This window comes from Pan troglodytes, chromosome 10 (genome assembly GCF_028858775.2).
Source record: "Pan troglodytes isolate AG18354 chromosome 10, NHGRI_mPanTro3-v2.0_pri, whole genome shotgun sequence".
Taxonomy (NCBI): Eukaryota; Metazoa; Chordata; class Mammalia; order Primates; family Hominidae; genus Pan; species Pan troglodytes.
Genome location: NC_072408.2, coordinates 29,876,741 through 29,900,538, shown reverse-complemented (window position 1 = coordinate 29,900,538; position 23,798 = coordinate 29,876,741). Strand labels below are relative to the sequence as shown.

Here is a 23,798-nt window from a genome sequence, read left to right as displayed (position 1 = left end):
CAGTATATTTGGTGTCCTCTAAGCACATTAGCATTCTATAATTTCAAATGAAATCTATACTTTAAAAACAATTAATGTCAAATTTTGTCATAATATCTGACTTTCAGGCAGACTTTTAATGTTAGTACAATTTAAAATAAAAAGTCATTAACATTTTAATGTAATACTGAATAATTCTCTGTGGAATTTATCTTTTACATTTTTTTCCTTTTAAGTAAAAAGAGATTTACAGTTTATAATGGTAAAGACTCTACTACTTCAGAATCAAAGCCAAATCAATATTACTTAATAATTCAGGGAAAATTTAGATAAAATCACTAGACAACGGTAAACTGATATTCTTATCTACTCATAAAATTATTTTTGAATTGCAAGCAAACTGCTATGCGTGGCTAATTTAGGAAGAAAAACTTTTTTTTTTTTTTTTTGAGACTGAGTCTCGCTCTGTCACCAGGCTGGAATGCAGTGGCGTGATCTTGGCTCAGTGCAGCCTCCACCTCCCAGGTTCAAGCGATTCTCTGGCCTCAGCCTCTTGACTAGCTGGGACTACAGGCGTGTGCCACCACATCCAGCTAATTTTTGTATTTTTAGTAGAGACGGGGTTTCACCATGTTGGCCAGGATGGTCTCGACCTCTTGACCTCGTGATCCATCTGCCTCGGTCTCCCAAAGTGGTGGGATTACAGGCGTGAGCCACTGTGCCCAGCCAGAAAGGCATTTTTAATAGAATTTTGATAGCTCTTAACTGAGATCCTAAATCAAGGATTTAGAAATGAGGTATCATAAAGAATAGTAAGATTTTAAAGCTCTCAAAATTACATATGATACAAATAAAGATTGTAACAGTATTTAATCATTGTTTCAAACTTTATTACTTAATGAAACAGTTTCTATATACTGCTTCCAATTACTTTAATCCTTTTATCTCGTTAAATTTTTTTTGTTGTTCTTCAGTTGAGCTGAGATACTTTTAATTACTTTTTATTAACTGCTTCCAGAAACCGTAACAGGTGCAGGAATAGATTGATGATATCCAAGTAGAGGCTGATGGCAGCTAATACGTACTCTTCAGGTGACAGTTTATGCATCAGTGAGTGTGTGTCATAGATGATGAATCCACAGAAAAGAAGGGCTCCTGCAGCGGCTAAGACCAACTCCATTATCTCACTATAAAAAAATAACTATAGGGAAGAGATTAAAGAAATATGTTTATATTTGAGAACAGTATTAACAGAACTTAACTTACTTCCTCTAATGATTTACTGCTACATTACACATTTGACAATGGTGTACAACTTTGAATACAAATGTTAAAAGCAGAAAAAGGCAAGGCAGGTCCAAACTTGCCTCTGTTGGATGGAAGGATGAATGAGTGGTTATATTCCATTAAACTAAATTACCCACTTTGAAAAACAGCATTCCACATATAAATTCTTTAAAAATATATTTCGTTTTTCACAATTAAATGTGCCACTGGAGCTTGGCAGTTGTAAGCAAGGGCCTCTTTCTATGTAATTTAATTCATTTATTCATTCATCTTTTTTTCAGTCAATAATAAGGACCAACACAAGACCCTGATTTTCTAAAGGGATAATTCTATAATCATTCCATATACAAATGTTCTGGATAATTATAACTAAGTGTCCTATCATAAGAGTATCTCTTATAGCTTTTTGAGGTTATTTATATTGACACAGCCAGAATTATATTTCAAATTAGCCATTATAACATAACTTACCTTCAAGAATCCTGACAGGCACAATATCCACAAAAGAGCAAACAGCCTATAAAAATACAATTTTAGTAATTTGCAATATTGTTCCTTACAAAAAAACTTTGTAAACCCATTCAACACTTTCTGAAAAAAACATCCATCTGGATTTTTTGCTGAAGAATAACTAAAATGTAAGAATTTGTAAACATACAATGAATATAATGCCCATCTTGGATCTTTTTTTCAAAGAAATTGAAAGAACAGCTATTTATTCAACATTTGTCTTTATGGTATACAAACCTAGTTAACAGTATAATTTGTGAAGTTTTGGAACATAAAATACAGATAAAAGCAGAAATATCATTACAAGTATTTTAATTCAGAGACATATAAAAACTTTTAGAAAATATATAAACAAATGAAATAGGATTGCACTTTTAAACCAAGTAATAACAAGTTATTCTGTGAACATGTCTATCGAAGTTCACAATGTACTTTCCATTTTATTCTTATGTATTATGGAACTTAATTGATGGACACATCTGACACTGCTATAATTTTATGAGTTACAATTCAATTGTTATATATAGAGAGTATAAATTATATGAGAAAGGACATCTAAGAAGTCAGTCTTTTGTTATAAAATATGGGACTTATCAGCTGCTTCAGGTCACAGGGAATTACAGAGGCCAAATTTATCCTCCTTCCTTAAATAAAACCAGACAAAATATATGAAACAACAGTTCTTGGACACTGGACAGCAAACAGCACAGGACAGGGATTCCTGAGATAAAGGATACAAAGAAAGTGAAGTCTATATTTGCCCCAGCTACAGAGGGTTTCCAGGCCAGCGTGTAAGGATAAGAACCCATACAGTCACTTGCGGTCTCCTTGAGTTGAATAGACAAGAATTCAGAGGTCAGGGAAGCCAAGGTAGCTAGAATTTGCAGGGCAGAATATCAGAAAGAAGAGAACTATCTACCAAAAGTGAGCACTCTGGTGTATGCACAGGATTCCCCTAGAATCTGTAGCTACATTCTGATTAATACATGCATGTTAAGGAGGTGACCAAGGCTGGAGAAAGAACCACAATAGAGAAGCAGGCAGAACAATCCTCAGAGTTCACACAGGACTGGGAATAGTTTGCATTCACACAAGCTGGAGTAGAAAGACCTCGTAAGACATGCACTGAGTAGTATGCTGAAGGGTACTGTCTCAGCAGTACCCTTAGGGCCAAATGAGCCCCTAAGCTAAAAGCTGTTCTGGACCTGCCTAACAGAGCCTCAAAAGGTTTACTTTCCAAGGAACTTAACTGCATCCTAGGAGAACAATGCCAAATATATTTAAAGTTAATACAACAAAATTCAGCACCCAACCATGTAAAATTTATAATGACCAGCATCCAATAAAAAATTATAAAGGCATGCAAAAGAATGAAGGAAATATGACCCATAACAAGGAGAAGAAACAATCAATAGAAACAAATCCAGAAATGACACAATGATAGAATGCATAGATAATGACATTAAAAATATACTCCCTAGTTCAAGATCGAGGAAAGAATGATCATGAGGAGGAGAGAAATGGAAGATATTATTTTTTTTCAAAAGACACAAATTGAACTGAACTTTAATTGATTAAAAATACAATATATGAAACACAAATATTCTGATTGGAATTAATAGCAGATTAGACACTGAAGAAGATTACTAAATTTGAAAACAGCAACAGAAACTAACCAAAATGAATCGCAGAGAGAAAAAGACAAAGAAAAACAAACAAACAAAAAAAACAGAACAGTGAATTAGGGGACAACATCTAGAAGTCTAACACAGATGTAACTGGAGTCTCAAGCAAAGGAGAAAGAAGGGGAGACAGACAAATGTTTGAAGAAATAATGGCCAAAAATTTCCCAGATTTGAGCTGTGCACAGTGGTGTGTGCCTGTAATCCCAGCTACTCAGGAGGTGGAGGGATCACTTGAACCCAGGAGTTCGAGTCCAGCCTAGGCAACACAGCAAGACCCCATCTCTTAAACAATTTTTTTCCAAATTTGAGGAAAACTTTACATTGTCAGATCCAAGAAACAGAAGAAAAGTGGAGGGGGAGGGAACCACACCAAGGAATATTGTAATCAAATTACTGCAAACCAGTGATAAAGAAAAAATGGTAAAAGTAGCTCTGTATGTGTGGAGGAAACATATACAGAGGAATAAATATAAGAAAGATGGTAGACTTCTTGTCAGAAACTACATAAGTCAGAGGACAGTGGAATGACATCTTTAAAATACTGAAAGCAAGAAAAAAAACCCCAAAACCTAGAATCTTACACCCAGCAAAAATAACTTTCAAAAATAAAGACAAAGGTCTTTTTCAGACACAAAAGATGACCAACAGACAATAAGAAATGTTAAAAAGAAGTCCCTTAGTCAAATGATATTAGGTGGAAATTTAGATGTACATGAAGAGATGAAGAAGAGTAGAAATGGCAAATACATTGGTGAACATAAAAGGACTTCTATTTTTAAAATCCCTTTAAAAGATAATATAATTTTTAGTGCAAAAATAATAATGTATTATGGAGTTTATAACATGTAGAACTAAAAGTTATGGCAACAATGGCACAAAGGTAGGGAAAAGGAGATACAAGTATACATGAAATGGTATATTATTTGAGAATAGACTAATAATTTAAAGTCATGTATTATAAAACCTAGAGCAACCTCTAATTAAAAGAACTATAGCTAATAAGCCAATAAAGAAGATAAACACAACCATCTTAATAATCACAATAAATGTAAATGGACTAAATACACTAACTAAAAGCAGAGGTGTTCAGATTAGATTTTTTAAAACCAAGATCCAACTATGATTTCTAAAAAAAAACCTTGTAAATATAAAGACACAAATACATTAAAAATAAAAGGATAGAAAAAGATAGACGATGCTAACATGCTAACACAAATTAAGAAGAAAGCTGGGGTTGCTATATTAATAACAAAATAGATTTTAGGGCAATGATATTACTAGAGCTAAAGAAGGTCACTTCATAATGATAAAGGGGTCAGTTCACCAAGAGTACATAACAATCCTAAATGTTTCTGCATCTAAAAATGAAGTTTAAAATAATATGATGCAAAATTATACAATTTACATAAGAAATAGACCAATCCATACTTGTAGTTGGAAATTTCAACACCCCTCTCACATTAATTGATAAAACAAGTAGGCAGAAAATTAGTAAGCAAATAGAAGACTTAACATTGTGAACCAACTTTACCTAATTGACATTTATCAAATCATCCGACAGCAGCAGCAAAATACACATTCTTGTCTAGTGCACAAAGAACATTTACCAAGATACCATTAAAAAATAAATAAATAAATGCAAAAGGACTGAACTCATACAAAATAAGTTCTCTTACAATAACAGAGTTATTTATTGTAATGCCATTTGGTGAAATGAAGGCATGATGAGAATCTAGTCCTCAGCTGTCTCTCTGAAATGGCCCTAAAATTTCTCAGGATACATCTGGCATACCTAAGTGAGAATGAGGTATCATGCTACCTCACAATATAGATCCTTCAGGACTGAAAGGGACTTAGGATTTGCTTTTTCATTCTTAAAGCCTAGGGAAATTCCAAAGTTCCTGCACCATGGGGTATGGGGAAGGTGATATTAAGAACTTACAGCATCCGAGATATTACCCTACTTGCAGGCGAACAAGTTAGCCTGGCACAGTTTCATGGATGCATCAAGCTCCTAGGTCTGAGATAAAGGACAGTTTACAGTAATAACAGTAGTATCAGCATTTTTATGACAGGGCCCAGGTGATGCTAAGAGGGCCACATGACACCTACACACACAGTGGGTTGTGTTACAAGAGAGGAACCTTGAATTTAGGGAAGCAAGTCTTTTTTATAATGGAAAGTAAACATGCTTGCCCTCTGCTCTAGTGAGCACTATTTCTATCTTTCCAGGCTGTTCACTATTGGAAAAAAAAAAAACCCTTAAAAAGATTGTCTGGAACAAAGAGCAGTCAGCACATCATTCACAAGACATTCAGAAACACAAGAGACCCATGAAAAATCCTCTCCAATTCTTGTGGGCTTCTAATAAGACATTAGGATTGGGCTGCCAGAGGTCACTGGACATTAATTTACTCTTATTCACTTACTGGACAAGATCCTACATTTGAGCCTGATCAGACACTATTGACAATACATATTAAAACAGATACCTTTTCTCCACTACAACACCCAAGTTGAAATCTGACACACTTAGGCTCCCTGGTTAAGCAGCATGCCCCACCCAGCAACCTAAGTGTACACACACTAAAACGGTTATTTAGGGTCACAGGCTCCATTTGGTAAGTTTCTGGTAAGAAATTCAGCCTAAGACTTGTCAGTTTATGACAGCATTCTCTGTAGATACTGTAACAGGTAAAGATTTGAAAGTCATGTCCTACAAATATTCTGCCTAAGTTGTTAGTTCACTCTACTCTGACTCACATCTCATTAAATATTTAAGCATCAAAGAGAGCAAATTTTCTGAGAATATAGATAAGATATACCATGGACATAGTGCTGATTTTGCTATTCTAACAACTCCATCTAGAGGACTGACAAATCCTACCCTCTTCCCTCTCAACAAGAAGCACAGAATAAAAAATAACTTACAAACAGTGATGTACCAGTAAACTGACTTTCTAGGAAAGAAAATGAGCCCTGATTTGTAGTGCTTCTTAATTTCTGTGGTGTACATACATCCTCCATGGCCTACTTTAAGCTTCCAGCAGTTTAACAACTGACTTGCAAGATGCCTCATAAGCTGGCACAAGGCAACTCTAGCACACCAATGACCAGTTGCCATAGTTATCATATGTAGTTCTGAGATTTAATTCCTTTTGTGGCAGAATTACCACAGGATAATGATGTTGTAAAAACATCACAGCTTTAAGTCAATCTATGAAGCACTGCCACCATTGCCTGATACTACCATACATCCAAACATTTAACACACTTCTTCAGTCCCTATTATGTCCCATAAACAGGTCAGAAGGAACAGCCTATACACTTTTTAGAAAATGTTTTCACAGAAAATCTTTTCCCTCGGTCTTTATATCCATTTTGGCACTCAGCTTCCACAACCACTTTGGCTTTGAGGCGTTACAGTAGTAGTGCCATTAAGTTTTATTTAAAATGCAATAAAGTGCTACTCTTAAGTAGCTGAATCTATGGCATACTGACCAAAGTATAATTATTATTAGGATTTTGCTAGAGAGTCATTACATGGCAATATCCAGTAACTAATAGCAGTAGATGTGATTCAATGGAGAACTGGGCTGTATACCAAGAGCAGTAGTGAAGTGTTAGGGTTTTAAATAGGTATACTGTAATCAAGTTTCCATTTTTGTATCACCCAACTGCTTGGTGGAAAAGAGGCTGGAAACTGTTAAGACTGGAGAATAGAGAGGCTGGTTGTAGTAATACAGGTAAGAGGCAATTTTGAAAGGGTTCCGTTTCCAGTACTACAGCAAGTAAGAACTATTCCAGACTAATTACTGCCCCTGTCCCACCCCGAGAAACTACTGAAATGATGCATAAAAGAGAAAACAAAGAATACCTTCTTAAAAACATCAAATAACTGTCAAGGTAGAATGGAATTATCAAGTCAAAATCTAGGTAAAAGTGGAAACCCAAAGAAGTAATCATAGTACTGTAGCTGAATTTGCCCAACTACAAGAAAAGTCATCAATGCACTAAGCAGGGGTAAATTGCGGGGTGGGGGCAGAGAAGAACCATCCCTGGGAAACTGTCACCACAAGCTATCCCTTTGCTGATTTGTAGTCTAACTGAAGAACACCTGTGTGGTTGGGAAAACATCGTAAGCCATGAATTTAGTTTCAAGTGGACCCAATCCAATAGTTTTCCCAGATGCTAGGCGAAAACCCAAATACTGTATGGAAAATGCACCTTCAACCAAGGCCTCAAAGAAATTCAACAAATAATTTTTCAAGGACAATTACATAGTTGAAAATAACTGAACACTTAAAGAAAGAAAATATCATAAGAATTATCAGAAACAGCAGACACAGACAGACGCACTTCAGAAATATCTGGTCTCAGATCTATATATGATCACTGTAATACCATTTTTATCAATCAATGTAAATTTATTATGAAGAGGCTGAAATATAAGGCAGATTTACCAGAAAAGGATTTAAGAGAGATGATACTGGAATTAATGAAAGGGAGGGAACAGTTGGAGACTGGGTTGAGAAGAGGAAGTAGAACAAACCTTTCATCATATATGCCACACAAATATGTATGAAACATCCTTCCAAAGAAGGAAAAGAAAATAGAAAATGTTACCTCTCCCTAAATCAAACTCCATTCTAATGAAACTATTTAAGCAGCTCGCGCAATTGTCAGTGTTGGCTGACCAACTATATTTTATCTCAATAGAGACTTCTGGTGTTCTGGATTACCAGAATAAAAGGGGTGGGGGAGGAAAGAAAGTTTAGCAAGAGCAGAGTTTTGTAAATAGTGTTGTAACAGGAAAAAGAAAATGGTTGGGTGACTGTGCCAACAGGAAGCCACTGTGAGCTTAGAAAAGAGTCTATGCATTCCTACCAGGTGAGGGCAATGCTGTACCATAATCCTAATATAAAAAGGATCATTCCGTATATTTGTTTGAGGAAGGATACAGGTTAATCTAGATGGATCAAAAGGTCTTAAAGTTCATGCAGACCCTTTCAGTACCTGTACTAATTACAGTACTTTTTCCACGAAGACGTGGATGGTCTTGGTAACATTTATGCTAAGACAAAGACTGAAATAATTTCAGTAAATTCCATAATGTTAATAAAGCATACAAGCTTAAACTCTCTGGAAAGCTTTTTTTTTTTTAATTCACTTCCCTTTCACTATAGGAGAGAAGCAAATAAGTCAAAGCCACTTTCCATTTCTGTGTATGTTCTGGGAGTAGGACCTGGCCCTAGTACTCAAAGAGATGATCTCTTATTATCCTCCATTTTAAAAGACAGTACCCAAAAATAACAGTGTAGCACATTCCTCAAAACCACCTATAATAATTAAAGACATCTATCTATTATATGCAAGAATATATACAACTTACCCTGCTCCAAATTTGCTGAAATCCTTCTTAGATTGTAGAGTATACACAGTCAAACCAAAAAATACTGTAGTAGTCAGTATGAAAGCTTGCAGAATAATATATACATCATAGAAAGTAACTGTAAAATTAAAACACTGATTAACATGCATATAAACATGCTCAATACAAAACAGCTTTTTCTGGCATTTTACAGAAATGCTTCATTTTCTCCTGTACTTTATGCCAATAAAAACAATTAGAAAAGATTTCTTATCCATCCTTGACTACATGGGTACAGTGAAACCACACCCATAATGCAATTAACAGTCTCAAAAAAATTCATTCATACAAAATCAGAGGTCACATTATTACCAAGTTAATGAAATGGCTGGAGAGCTATTACACCTGTAGTCAGTTTGGAGTTTTACAGGTATGGCAGAGTGATTCTCAGCCATCTCTGTCCCAGGCACAGTTTACCACCATCTGTGGTGATTGTCCATTATGGTTTAAATATCAATAAGGATGATTCTGGGTCTCCTGCCTGGCTGGGAATTCCGGGACAGTAGCAGCAATTCCAGCAATCATCTAGTTAGTTATACTTGGTTTATCAGCCCAAATCAAGGAAATTGGGAAAGAAAAATATTGGGGCTGTCTGGGGTTGCCTACCATTCACTTACCCTGCAGAGGACAGAAACCAACCACTAACTGCTTTATATCCAAATGTGTATTATCTTGGAGTACATTATTTTGGGGTTTACTGAATATATGCCAAATTCCTTTCTGTAATTTTAGAATAATCATCCAGTCAATTATGGCTATTGTAATAAAACTCCTTAACATTTTAATAAATTGCAAAGTTATAACCTCTTGGAGGTTAACTGCTTTGAACCCAAAGCCATTTAAGTAATTTTTAATTTTTCAGGGAGTAATTATTCATGTTCTTTCTATCATTAAATGCTACATGATTGGAATTTCTCTGTTTATGCCATTACAGGATTAGGAAGGTGAACATGGAAAAGATAAGACATGAAGTCCATTTTGCTTCTTGTCAGTAATTTAAGTATACGATTAGGTTGAAAAGATATTGCAATTACTGAGGAAAATAATGTTCTCAGATTACCTCATCTATGTTTTTCTACCCCCAATTCCAATAATCCTGAAATGAATCTGTCTCCTACATTCTTTTTACATAGTAGGGGTTGGAGAAGGGAGAGATGGATTTGATAACCTTAATAGTAAGTAACATTAATAATAAGTAAATATTAATAATACTTCCTTTCTATGTTAAGAAGCTTCAATCCTATTTATTATTTATTACTATTTATTTATATTGATTCTTTTAAAAAGAGATTACAAAAACATACAGATTAAACAAAACTGGCATAGAAAGGTTAAAAAAACTAATGACAAAGTAGGAAGAGTTAAATATATTAACTATAAGGATAAACAACTTGCTATTATGGAGAGTAATAATTAACTCTGACCTTTTTGGTACTCAAGGTTAACCATTTTGAGACAATCAGAATTTCTATTCTTAATTTACTGAAATTTTTTATTTGAGGCATTACATAGGGTACATCAAGTAATTATAACAGAAACGGCCTTCAAACACATATTTAACATGAAATACAGAGCAGAAATTACCACTGTTTCTTGCAGTGCCATTTGATAAAATATGAGGATATAATGTTAAAGCACAGTTCAGTTCGGCACAGGCCAGTTAAAGGAGTTAAGCTCATACATATGATCAAAGTACGTGGCTCAAAACACATGTTCTCAGTTACTTGAGGATAACTTTAAATTAGGGAAAAGATTAGCTATAGTTGTCTTATTTTTCTAAATGGGTAAACAAATGAAATACTGTTCTCCATTCCTTTTTCTTTTCCACTTCTAAGCTCAGCTGAAATATGTAAACGATAAATATCTAACTTTTGCTTATACTTTAGGAATTTTTCGTCCTATGCTATATTTCTGAAATATGATATTCCATGATGTTAAACTTTAGCCCCAAATACCTTTTTACCTGAAAGATTTATCTACATTAAAAAGTTATTATAACATATAGAAATGCAATTACGGCTTACCAACAACTGCCACAGTCAGAGCTTCCAACAGCGTCTAATGAAAAGAAACTTAAATTAATGACTGTAAAATTTATACTATCTCATGTACATTTTCTAATTTCTAGCAGCTTAATGTGATCATATGAATGATCTCATTTTAGCTTCAAAGCAGCCCTGCGAAGTATATGGGGCAGTTAGTAAACCCACCATAATGAAAATGAGACCTCAATATATTGAGTGGGAATATTTACATTCTAATTGTGATACTATGACTCTTTAAGCTCTAATCGCATATTTGTGACAGGAAGACTATAAATATAGAACATTCTGTTTTTCTTACTGTGTAATATAAATAAAAATACAATTGCAAAATTATGTGCACATTTATAAAAAATACCTCACACAAACATAGGAAGAATAAAATATTTAGGTAGTACTTTGGTGTGGGAGTCTTGAAAGTGTTTCCCAATATTCATTCTCTCTTTCTTCCCTAATAACAGAATTTTTACCTGGACACATGGCTGTTCAGATTAAACTGCATTTTTTCAGTCTCCTTTGCAGCTAGGTCTGACTACGTAACGATACTCTAGCCAATTTAATGTGACTAAGATAGGAATTCAACTTCTGGATTGTGCTCTAAAAACAAAGACAGACTTGCTCTCCCCTTCCTCTTCTCATTTGTTTGTATTAATAACTGGATACTCTGTGGCTATGGAAGTGATCTATCTTATACCATATGATCTATCATATACCACTCTAGGAATGCCTGGACCTTAGCAGAAGCGTGGGCCCTTGTCACCTTCACTAAATTGTCATTCAAATTTTTACATGAAGAGAAATAAACTATCTTGTTTAAGCCATTGTTATTTTGTCACTGTTTAAGTCAAGTCAGAAGTAGCTGAACCCATATCCTAAATAAAAGACTTGGGGATACTGAGCCATGTCCTCTAGCCTCTCTTTCCCCTTAATTACAGTATCTTTATTTTGTCTTATATCCTTACTCTAGATAGATTTTATCAATTATCTGATAGACCATATCACAAAGGCAAAGCCAGAAATAAAGGCAGTGGCTGTATAATCATACTCCTGGTAGAAGCATCCCTGTACTCCACCCTATCTGATATCAGGAAACCATCAGCACCAGAGCAAAAATGGTATTAGAAATTGTACATAGACGTGGAGGCAATGGAACTGCTGTCACATTTTAATGCTTTTAGTAGTGCCAGCAAAAATGGTAGCAAAAGATGATAGAAATTTTTTTCTGGGCTGGGCATGGTGGCTCACACCTGTAATCCCAGTACTCTGGGAGGCCGAGGCAGGTGGATTGCTTGAGTCCAGGAGTTTGAGACCAGCCTGGGTGACACAGCAAAACCCCCTCTCTACTAAAAACACAAAAAAATTAGCCAAGGATGGTGACGTGCACCTGTAGTCCCAGCTACTTGGGAGGCTCGGAGGTGGGAGGATCGCTTAAGCCCAGGAGGCAGAGGTTGCAGTGAGCCAAGTTCGTGCCACTGCACTCCAGCCTGGGTGACAGAGAGAGACCCTGTCTCCAAAAAAAAAGAAAGAAAGAAAGAAAGAAATTTTTTTTGGGGGGGGCAACATGATTATACTATATTCTTGCTATTTATGACAAGATTTTAGGAAAGAAATCCCATACACATTCAAGTATCTAAGGAAACAGGATGGTATAAATAGGCGTTAAGATAAGACTAGGAAAACATGATAATGCCCCTTTAAAACATATACACACATGCTCCTCGAGTTACATTGGGGTTACATGCCAATACACCCCACTGTAAGCTGAAAATATCGTAAGTCAAAAATGTAGCTCAGAGTGTCTTTGGTTAAAGAATCACCAATGCTTGAAGTCTGAAATTTCGTGGTTGCATATTGCTTTGACACCATCATAAAAGTGGAAAACATTAAGGTGAATGATTCTAAGTTGAGGACTATCTATCTGTCTGTCTGTCTGTCTATGTGCATGCATACACACACACACACACTCCTACTAGGGGAAGATAAGATTCACCTCCTTTCTTATCTTGGTGGATCAGGACCAAAAAACTCCTAACGTTAAAGGTCCCTGAGTAATTTAAGGAAATGTATTGTACATACTTATTTGTTAAACCATTTTTAGCTATGGGCATGATGAATAGATTTAACAATCAGCGACTATCTTGCCTATAAGCATTTGGTTGATGCTTTTCTAGTGGTACCTCTCCCTGCTGGGCAAAAGTTGAACCACACCCTCTTCCCACACAGAAATCAGTCTTTCTGAGAGGAGGCTACATGTAGATGCGAAGAGGAATTCTATATGGCCGCCTTTTTTTTTTATACTTCCTCTTTCCTGAGACATAGCTGACTAGGCCAGGAGTTGGCTCTTACCCAAGGCCTGGCAACCCATATATTGACTAACAGCCTACAATGTGACCTGTGCCAACAACCAAGTGTACCAATCAGATTCTTTCTCTCTCCTTTCTTCCTTCCTTCCTTCCTTTTCCTTTCTTCCTCCCTCCCACCCCGCTCTTTCTTTTTAAGACAGGGTCTCACTCTGTCACTGAGGCTGGAGGGCAGTGGCACAATCTCAGCTCACTGCAACCTCCACCTCCAGGTTTAAGTGATCCTCCTGCCTCAGCCTCCCAAGTAGTGGGACTACAAGCACGTGCCAGAACATCTGGCTAATTTTTGTATTTTTTGCAGAGACAAGGTCTCACTATGTTGCCCGGGCTGGTCTCGAACTCCTAAACTCAAGCAATATGCCTGCCCCGGCCTCCCAAAGTGCGGGGATCACACAGGCGTGAGCCACCACGCCTGGACCAGATTCTTTCTGACTCAGGAATCTGAACTCAGAGATTGAAGCAATGGCAGTGGGAGCTAAAGTTAAATGACTCTGGGGGCAAACAATGGGTCATATAAAAATTAAAGATAGAAAAAGGGAAAACAATGTATAAGGACAACTGAGGTAGAGAAGAGATGTAATAGAACGAGGGAGAGGGGAACACAAACATTTGTCACTGAATTTCCTATGATATCATCATTTCTGGAATCTTCCTCCAGTTCTCCAGTTCATCTTCTTGAAGAGGATTTGGGTTGGTGGGTTCTCAAGCTTTTACATCCTTAAACTCCTTGTTATTTGCGATAACTTGAGTTAGAATTGACAATCTTGCAAACAAAAGAACTTAAGATTTAAATGAATAATCTTTCCTATTACTGAAACTTTCAAAGTCATCAGCTTTTCATTTTAACACAAACTCATTATCAGAATTCATAAACGTTTTTAGTTTAAAGCATTTTAATCTAATCAATAGCTTTTCTCACTCGTATTTGACTACAAGTATTCTTTTTTTGTTTGTTTGAGATGGGGTCTCACTCTGTCACTCAGGCTGGAGTTTAGTCACATGATCTCAGCTCACTGCAGCCTCCACCCCGCAACCCCGTTACAGTGATCCTCCCACCTCAGCCTCCCAACTAGCTGGGACTACAGGTGCACACTACCATGCCCAGCTAATTTCTGTATTTTTTTGTAGAGATGGGGTCTCACTATGTTGCCCAGGCTGGTCTCAGACTCTTGGACTCCAGCAATCTGCCCACCTCAGCCTTCCAGAGTGCTGGGATTACAGGCATGAGCCACTGCACCCACCCAAGTATTCTTAATATTAGTTTGGAATGTTCTGAAGTAAATTTTTAGGTTAGAATCTAGTCATACTGGATGAGAAGAGGCAAAATAATTTTTTAGACACATAACTTGAGGCTTATCCCCTTATTCTGGTCATATTCTAAACTGAATTTTCATAAGTGGTAGTTTGGGTTTTAATTTTCACAAATATCTCAACATACATGACTTAAAGTTGGGTTCTCCCAACTATAATTTTGAAAAAAGTTACTAATGCACATAATTTGAGCAAAATGGTTCTTTAAAAGACCAGAGTGATAAGATAATAACAAAGAAGAGTTAATAATTAAGAATTTGAATTTTATGAAATTAAAGCCACAACATAATTTTCTCCCAAGAAAATAATAGAATATTAGAGGTAGAAGGTATCACAAGGATTTATCTACTTTAAAATTCTCATTTTACATATGAAAAAACTTAGGCACAGAAAGGATAAATGCCTTGCCAAGTGTCACATAATCAGATAGCAGCAAAGCCAGGTCATCTGATTCCAATTCAGCATTTTTTCCACTACATACTAATATTAATAGAAAAACCTTTGAAACTAATAAACTGTTAAAAGTTTTAAAAGACTATAAAATTACAAGTAATTTCCTAAAGTACTCTAAAAAAAACTCATTAATTTTGTTCTGCCATTGTTATATATGTATTATATATGCATTTATTTAAAACTCAGGAATAATTGTTAAGGGAATAGAGAAAGTCAGAGTACTCACAAATCCAAAAAGTAGGTACAGGTTAAGGGGATACTTATGTCTGTTTAAAGTCAACGCAAAAATCAAACCCAGAGATCCGAGGGCAAACAGCAAAATTAAGGCAGGACTGAAAGATATAATATTAAGTGTTTCAAGTTAAAGAAAAAATAGCATGAGCAGTATTATCCAATTTAATAAAATTTATCTATTTTATATGTTTACGAAAGTACAGGGAAAAAAATCTGGAATAATCCACACCAAACTATCAAATTATTTTATATCTGGAAAATTTGAGGAGTACAAGGTAGAAAGGAGCCTCAAGACAAAGAAAAGAGCCCAAAATGAATGGGGGTAACTTTTTCTTTTTACCATATAAACTTCTATCATATTTGAATAATGTTTGCAATTAGTATACTAATATTATACAATAAAGAAATTTAAAAATAACAACTACTTTCTTAGGATATTTGCCATATGGTTGTAATTTAAATTAAAGAATTTTACCTCACATAGCAAACTAATAGTTCAAGACTCCCCTTTGGTGGGGAGAAGGGAAGGGAGGACAGAAATTCTCTACTTCTATGAAAATATTCATTAGTTCTCCTTTCCTTTAATATAACGAAACTGTATCATGGAAATAATTATGATTCATCCCTGATTAAAGATCAGAGATGAATCATGTGGCGCTCTTTTGAAAACTTCTTGGTGAAATTATGCTAGTCATGAGCCAAAACTAAAATGAATGCACATTTATTTTTCAAGTACTGTCTTAGGCTTTGAGCACAGGGAATATAGTCTAATAAAGTTTTTAAAAATTAAGACTTTTAAAAATGGCATGCAGTAAAAATTCTTAATTTTTACTGAGGGTTTAACCCTAAGAAACTGAAGCTAAAAAGTTCAGAGGTAAATACCATGTTGTGGAGTATTTTTCTTCATCAAAACAAAACTAATCAGGCTTATAAGAGTAAATGAACCTTTTTTACATTTTAACCTCAAAAGTTAATAGAAAAAAAGTGGATTTTGTTTATAATATGCCTTTTTGATCATATGCAATGTCTGAAAATTATTCATTACCATCTCATTACCTTACCTCTCATGTACAAATGTCCGTATAGACTCAAAGTATAAAAAAACTGTTGAAGTCACTGTAGTTAAGAGAACCTGCAGAGAAAGAATGCTGTAGACTTTTCTCAGAAAGGCTAAAAGAGAAAAAAAAATACATTACTATTTTCTTAAGCATTTATCATAGAACAGTAAAATCAAATTTCCTCTTTAAAAAATTGTTTTTTACATGTATTCTTTCCTAATTTTCCTCCTAATAATGTAATGTATAACTAAAACTAGACAAGAATACAAAGCTTCCAAAATAATTTAAAAATTGTAAGAGATATCTAAACCTCTCTCCAAAAAGCATGAGCCTAAAAAAAATTAGTGGGCCAAAATGTAAATGTTTTCATCAAAATGAAAAATGTATTAAATGCCTAGTTGTACACAGCAGGATACAACATAGCAAAAGACTAAAAGCAGAACATTTTAAAAGAATGATTATATCTTGAATCTGAAAAGGAGAAATAGAAAGCATATAAATGTAAGTTTTTTTATGTCTTAATTTCAAAAATAGTAAAACTATTTCCCCCAAATGAAACTTATCCTGAAAAGGCAAGTAATATATAAACTTACTTTCACTCATCTATTATTATTTCTCATTTATAGTACCCCTGACTCTAGTTTCTATACAATAGAAAATCCTTTCATATTTTGTTATCAATACCCAGAAATCACCTCTAAGGCTTAATGATTCAATGCTTATTATTAAAGTCTTCTGATATACAGTGATACAAATAATACAATGAACTTCCAAGAACTCATTACCACCTTCAGAAATAAAACATTAATAACAGTTCCCACCTTCTCTCTGTGATATCCCTCTCCCTTCACACTTCCGGCTAACTACAAATCATCTTTCAAGATGCAGCCTTTCTCAGTTCCCCATTCTGAATTAGATGTTTCTCCTTCATGTTCCTGAGGAACCCTAAACATACCATTAATCACTTTATAATTGATAAGTCTACTTGTCCTTCACCCCCATTAGACTGTAAAGACCAAAAGCTCCCTAATAATCGGGAAGAAGCCTAATTCATTTCCTTACCCCCACCACTCAGCCTAGTGGATGGCATTGAATAAACAGTCGTTAAATTTTATTTGCTTTTAAATAAATTTTTATTAAATTAATGAAGGGTAAATTTTACTAGTCAGGGAAGAGAAAAAGTATTATTCTGAAATGAAACAGAATAATGGAGCCACTGCTTAGAGGACTGTGCTTAGGCAGGCAATAAAAATCATGTTGAATGACTTTTACCCAACAAAAGAAAATGTGATGTTGTCTCTTGCCTATCATGGCAATGCTCATGGTAGATGAGCATTAGATGGTGGATGTTCCTTTTGAAAAACATTCCTACTAAAGACCTGGCTTTCCAAGGAAGGGTGAAGTGCTTTGATGGCATGTCAGCCAAATATCAAGTTAAAAAAAAACAAAATCTTTCACAGGAATAAGGGAATTTTCATGAATACTAAGGATTTAATAATCAAAATGCCCAAATATTAAATCTTAATTTTTCCCTCTGGCACTCTTTCCAAAATCTAGAGTGAGTTTTTCCTGATGTCCTAAACAGATTTTACTGGGCATATGATTTAACCACTGACTCATAAGAACACTGAGTGTCCATTGTATTTTGGCTTAGAGATAAACAGTTCTCAACTCCACAACAGATCTATGACTTACTTTCTTAAAAAGGCCCTGATGTCTGAATGCTTTGGGAGGTCATTTCTATCTTTTTCATAAAAGCAGAGTAAAGAATATACTACTGGCATGGACAATGTTATTTGGGCTATCTTTCTGCAAATTTAATTATTAAACCAAAGGTCAAGCCATTACACCTGCAAGGGATTTTCTGGGCTATGAGAAAAAAAATCATATTCTTTACACTACAGCCTCCATGTCCTGGATTCAAGCCATCCTCTAGACTCAGCCTCCCAAGTAGCTGGGAATACAGGCCCACACCAGGATGGGGTGTGTGTGCGCACGTGTGAGAGAGAGAGAGAGAGAGGCAGGGTCTCACTCTGTCACCCAGGCTTAAGTGCAGTGGCATGATCATGATTCACTGCAGCCCCAATCTCCAGGGCTCAAGCAATTCTCCTAACTCAGCCTGCCCAGTAGCTAGTACTACAGCTGCATGCCACTACGCCCAGCTAATTTTTTTGTAGAGATGGGGTTTTACCACATTCCCAGGCTGGTCTTGAACCCCTGGGCTCAAGTGATCCACCCACCTTGGCCTCCCAAAGTGTTGGGATTACAGGCAGGAGCCACCGTGACTGGCCCTGGAATGTATTCTTTACTTTTGATACCCTATTATGTACCTCATATAACTCAAACCCAATCCATATGATATATATTCTCTCAAGCAGTGGAAATTAGTGTTATTTCTTACCATTTTGTAAAACTGATTTACAGTTCAAAACAATGTGCACATTAAGATCTAATGTTTATTTGTATATGTGTATATGTACACAAGTGCATATGTAATAAAAGACTAGAATAATATACATCCAGGTGTTCGTATACCCTGGGCAGTATTACTAAGGATAATTTTCATATTCAGTTCTTTACTAATCTGTATTTTTTAGATACCAGCAGTATGTATTACTATTGCAATTAAAAACATTTTAAAGAAACTTGTGCTAAGCCTTTAAGTTCATACTAAAAAATTCTCCTTATGCAGATATTCCAGACCATAACTTTTTCTATGCTTTAGTATCATGAGCCAAATCCCAGGCAAAAGCAGTATTGACACCCATTGTGAATAATATAAAAAGTAGCAAAGGACATGCATATACAGCTTTCAGGAAAATATAAAAGATTCAATATGAAAAGAATACTAGTCAAACAGCAAGATTTTCCAATTTTTGTTGAGTCCTGATTTCTTCCCTTCTATTTGACATCTCAAAACTTAACATGGCCAAAATTGGAGCTCTTCATTTATCCAAATTTGCTGTTCTCCCAGTCTTCTCATCGATAACCAGCACCAACATCCTCCAAGCCAAAAACATAGAAGTCATCTTTGATTACCCCCTCCCTGTTCCCAATCTATCAGCAACTACTGTAGTTCTACCTTTGAAAGTACAACGTATCTGCCTCTTTTGGTCTCCTCTGTTACCTCCCTAGTCAAAGTGTGCCTAATCTCTCACCTGGACCACTGGAGGAACCTTCTAATTGGTCCCCATGCTTTCACTCTTGTCCCACCTATTTCTCTACACACACTGTCAAAGTGATTTTTATGTAAAGTAAACCATATCATGTGACTCTGCTTAAATACTTAAATAATCGTTCCACTTAAAATAAAATGTGAAAGATTTTATAGGACCTACAAGGTCCTACATGATGTAGAACCTTTCCAATCTCATCTCAGCACTCTCTCTCTTCCTCACCATGCTTTACCCACATTAGTCACTTTCCTGCTTCAGGGCCTTTGCACTTGCTCTTTCCTCTACTTGGAATGCCCTTATCCTTCTTTACATGAAGTAGTGGTTTAAGGTAAGTCACAGTTCTTTGACACTCCCTTCAAGTGAGTCCTAACAAAAAGAATGATGCAAAAGTGGCAGGGTGCTACTTCTAAGACCAAGTCATAAAAGGCATTATGGCTTCCTCCTGCTCTTTCTTGGATCATTTCCTCTGGGACAGTGTTTCTCAACCTTGTTTTCATTATTCCCCGCCTAAGTAGCCTTCTAGGTACTTTTTTCCTAATAGCCCCCTCAATAAAATTTTAATGCCACAAATATACTATATATCTGTTGCACCATCGCCCTTTGGAAGGATATACACCATTATAAAATCTTAAGTTTTTTTAGATCTTTACATCCAACTATCATCTAATGGGGTCAATAGCACCCCATTAAGAATGCATACTCAGGGAAGGCCAGCTATGTTGTGAGGAAACTAAGGGCACCCTATGGAAAAACACATGTGGGAGGAAAGTGAGGTCTCCTGCCAACAGCCAGCGAGAAACTAGGGACTCCTATGAATAGCCCTGTGAGTAGCCTGTCTGGGGGCATATCCTTCATCCCCAGTCAAGCCTCCAGATGACCAGCACTAGCCAATATCTTGACCACAACCTAGGACAAACTCTAAACTAAAACTACCCATATTCCTGACTCTCAGAAACTGAGATAATGTTTATTCTTTTAAACCACTAAGGTTTAGGGTAATTTGTGACACAAACAGAATATATATCTTGGTACTTGGAAGTGGGGCGCTGCCATACCAAACACCTAAAATATGGGAGAGAGCCTTTGGAATCAGGCAATAGATGAAAGCTGGCAGATCTGTGAGATGAAGGCTAAAAGAGCCTTGAAGAAACTGTTTGTAGAAAGTTAATGCCTTTGAGACTGCTGCAGGTGAGGGCTTAAAGGAAAGTGGGTAAAATTATATGCAAACTGGAGGAAAGAGAATGCTTATATACTCAGAAAAAGTTGAGCAACAGTGTTAGTTATGGTAACATCAAAAGTAGAAAATGTGCTTAATGAAGTAGGTGATCAAACTAAGGAGACTCCCAGAGTGTTGAATGTACCTGCTGGCTTCTTGCTGTTTATACTAAAATAGAAGAGATACAGAGCTAAAGGAAGAAATGTTAAAAAGATGGGCCGGGCATGGTGGCTCATGCCTGTAATCCCAGCACTTTGGGAGGCCAAGGTGGGCACATCACGAGGTAAGGAGATCGAGACCATCCTGGCTAACACGGTGAAACCCCGTGCCTACTAAAAATACAAAAACTTAGCCGGGCGTGGTGGCAGGCGCCTGTAGTCCCAGCTACTCGGGAGGCTGAGGCAGGAGAATGGCGTGAACCCGGGAGGCGGAGCTTGCAGTGAGCCGAGATTGCACCACTGCACTCCAGCCTGGGCAACAGAGTGAGACTCCGTCTCACAAAAAAAAAAAAAAAAAGAAAGGCTTCTGACTCAGGTAATCAAAAAATACATAAAGAGTATAATTGTAAAATCCTTAGTTAAGACCTCACAAATATCCAAAATTGTGCCTCAAAAAAACATTCAGGCCAGGTGCAGTGGCTCATGCCTGTAATCCCAGCACTTTGGGAGGCCAAGGCGGGCAGATCACGAGGTCAGGAGATCAAGACCATCCTGACCAACATGGTGAAACCCTGTCTCTACTAAAAATACAAAAATTAGCTGGGTGTGGTGGCGTGTGCCTGCAATCCCAGCTACTCAGGCTGAGGCAGGAGAATCGCTTGAACCAGGGAGTCGGAGGGAGTCAGAGCTTGCAGTGAGCCGAGATCACACCACTGCACTGCAGCCTGGTGACAGAGCAAGACTCTGTCTCAAAAAAAAAAAAAAAAAAAAAAATTCAAACAATAGAACTTTTGAGAAGCTTAAGGAAGTTGTCACTCAGCAGTCTTAGCCAAAGATCATGCTAAGACACTTTTGGGTGTGGCTTTTATTGAATGGAATGAAACCCAGTGAGAATCACAAGACACCCACTAAGTTTTCTGAAGAATTATATTGGCAAAAATACCACCTCATATTATCCACCACTGGATGTTGACTATGGCAGTACAGATCATTTGTCTTTTTAGGTTAAAAGTCTTTGAGGGGGGCTGTATTTAAGGAACTACACCTAGGGAGCTACACCCAGTGAGCTTCAACAACACCTGGGGTTGATTTAGATGATGAGATTCTGAACTTTGAGATGATGCTATACTGGGGTATTTTGGAGGATCTTAATTTGCATATAGAAGACAAATAATTTGTGACCAGAGGGAAGACTGTGGTGGTTTAAAATACAGCTACAGATTATTTGGCACTAGCTTCAAAAGGTGGAACCTAAATCCCCTCCCCTTGAGTATGGACTGGACTTAGTGACTGGCTTCTGATTAACAGAATAAGGAAGATGTAATGATGTGTGTGATTCCATGACTAGGTCATAAAAGGCACTGAGGCTTCTTCCTTGTTCTCCCATGGATTGCTTGCTCCAGAGGAAGTCAGCTGCCATGTCATGAGGACACTCAAGCAGCCCTATGGAGAGGTTCATGTGGCAAGGAACTGAGGCCTCCAGTCAGTAGCCATGGGAATGAAATTTCCCAAAAGCAGATCCTCCAGCCCAGTCAAGCCTTCATGTGACTGCAGTCCTGCAGTCATCTTGACTGGAGCCTCCAGTCCAGCATCTTGACTGGAGCCTCCAGTCCAGCATCTTGATTGGAGCCTCATGAGAGACCCTGAGTCAGAACTACCTGGGTAAGACCCTCCCAAATTCCTGACATTCAGAAACTGTGTGTAATAAATAACTTGCTGTGTTAAGCTACAAAATTTGGGGGCAATTTGTTACAAAGCAATAGACAGCTAATCTGCCTGGCTAGCTCCTTCTCATACAATCCACCCGCCATCTCCCTTAAGAGTTCTTCCTCTGGCCATTCCTTAACTAAAATAGTTGCCACCCTAAACGCTAGTTTCTACTCACACCTGTTTCTTTTCTTCAGCGCTAGAGGGTTATTTATTGCTTACCTCTTTAGGGTCTGTCTTTCCTACTGCCCCATCCAAATGACCACTATGGAGGATTGAGACACTGGTCACCACTAGATCCCTAACATCTAAGACACAGCCTAGTCAAGTTTTGTAAACAAAGGAAAATGTTCACCTTCACTCACATAGCTAAAAGACATAGAAATTAACACATGATTACATTTTTTACCAACCGTAAGAGTCAGCAAAGTATGGCCCGTGGGCCAAAGCCAGCCCACTACCTGGTTTTGTAACTGAAGTTTTATTGGGACACAATCACACTCACTTACATATCCTCTACAACTGCTTTTGCACAATGGCAGAGTTGAGGAGCTGCAACAGATATCTTATGGCCCAGAAAGCTGAATATGTTTCTTACTTGGCCCTTTGTAGAAAATGTTCACCATCCCTGATCTACCAGATTGCCAGAGATGAAAAAGTCTGATGATATTCAGTGTGGCTGAGGGTGCAGAAGGTATCCTCATATATTGTTTGCTGAAGGTACAATCTCTCTGGAGAACTGATTAAATCAATCAAATTTAAAATGCACATACTCTTTTGACTCTATCATTTCACTTCCAAAAATTTATAGTAAAGTCATAATGGAGAAATTTACAAAGATATAGAAGGATGTTCCCTGAGGCACTATTTGAAGGAATAAAAAAAAGGTAACAATCATCAAGTGGGGATGGTTAAATAAATTATGGTATATACATACTATGAAACTATGAAATACTGCAGAATAAACTAGCTTAACAGACTATATCACGTATATATTACAATAGACTAGTTATATATACTAGTTTAATCAGCACTGTAAAAGTGCTCAAGTAAGAGACTATACTCAGAAATTCATTCTCACATAATTTTTTTTAATTAAAAAGTAAACTTTAATGTCGAAAATGCAAACTTGGGGAGGGCAGAAAGATCACACACAAGGCTGTTACCTCACACTTGGAGGGTTGCACAGTG

General features: G+C 36.7%; 2 protein-coding genes across 3 annotated transcripts in view; one reads left to right on the top strand and one right to left on the bottom strand.

Annotated features, from left to right (window-relative positions):
• Window positions 1-23,798, top strand: part of IRAK3 (interleukin 1 receptor associated kinase 3) — a 120,620-nt gene that overhangs the window by 3,965 nt on the left and 92,857 nt on the right. The window lies entirely within an intron of this gene.
• Window positions 848-23,798, bottom strand: part of TMBIM4 (transmembrane BAX inhibitor motif containing 4) — a 32,667-nt gene continuing 9,716 nt past the window's right edge. Inside the window, exons 2-8 of one of the 2 annotated variants that reach the window (XM_016923080.4) lie at window positions 23,206-23,346; window positions 16,354-16,462; window positions 15,285-15,390; window positions 10,917-10,950; window positions 8,854-8,971; window positions 1,738-1,783; window positions 848-1,180 (exon numbers count right to left, since the gene is read on the bottom strand). In XM_016923080.4, coding sequence (XP_016778569.1) covers window positions 974-1,180; window positions 1,738-1,783; window positions 8,854-8,971; window positions 10,917-10,950; window positions 15,285-15,390; window positions 16,354-16,462; window positions 23,206-23,346 — 761 coding nt within the window. In that variant the 3' untranslated portion in view covers window positions 848-973. The remainder of the gene's footprint in view (window positions 1,181-1,737; window positions 1,784-8,853; window positions 8,972-10,916; window positions 10,951-15,284; window positions 15,391-16,353; window positions 16,463-23,205; window positions 23,347-23,798) is intronic. The other variant, XM_001162654.7, reaches the window with a different exon arrangement.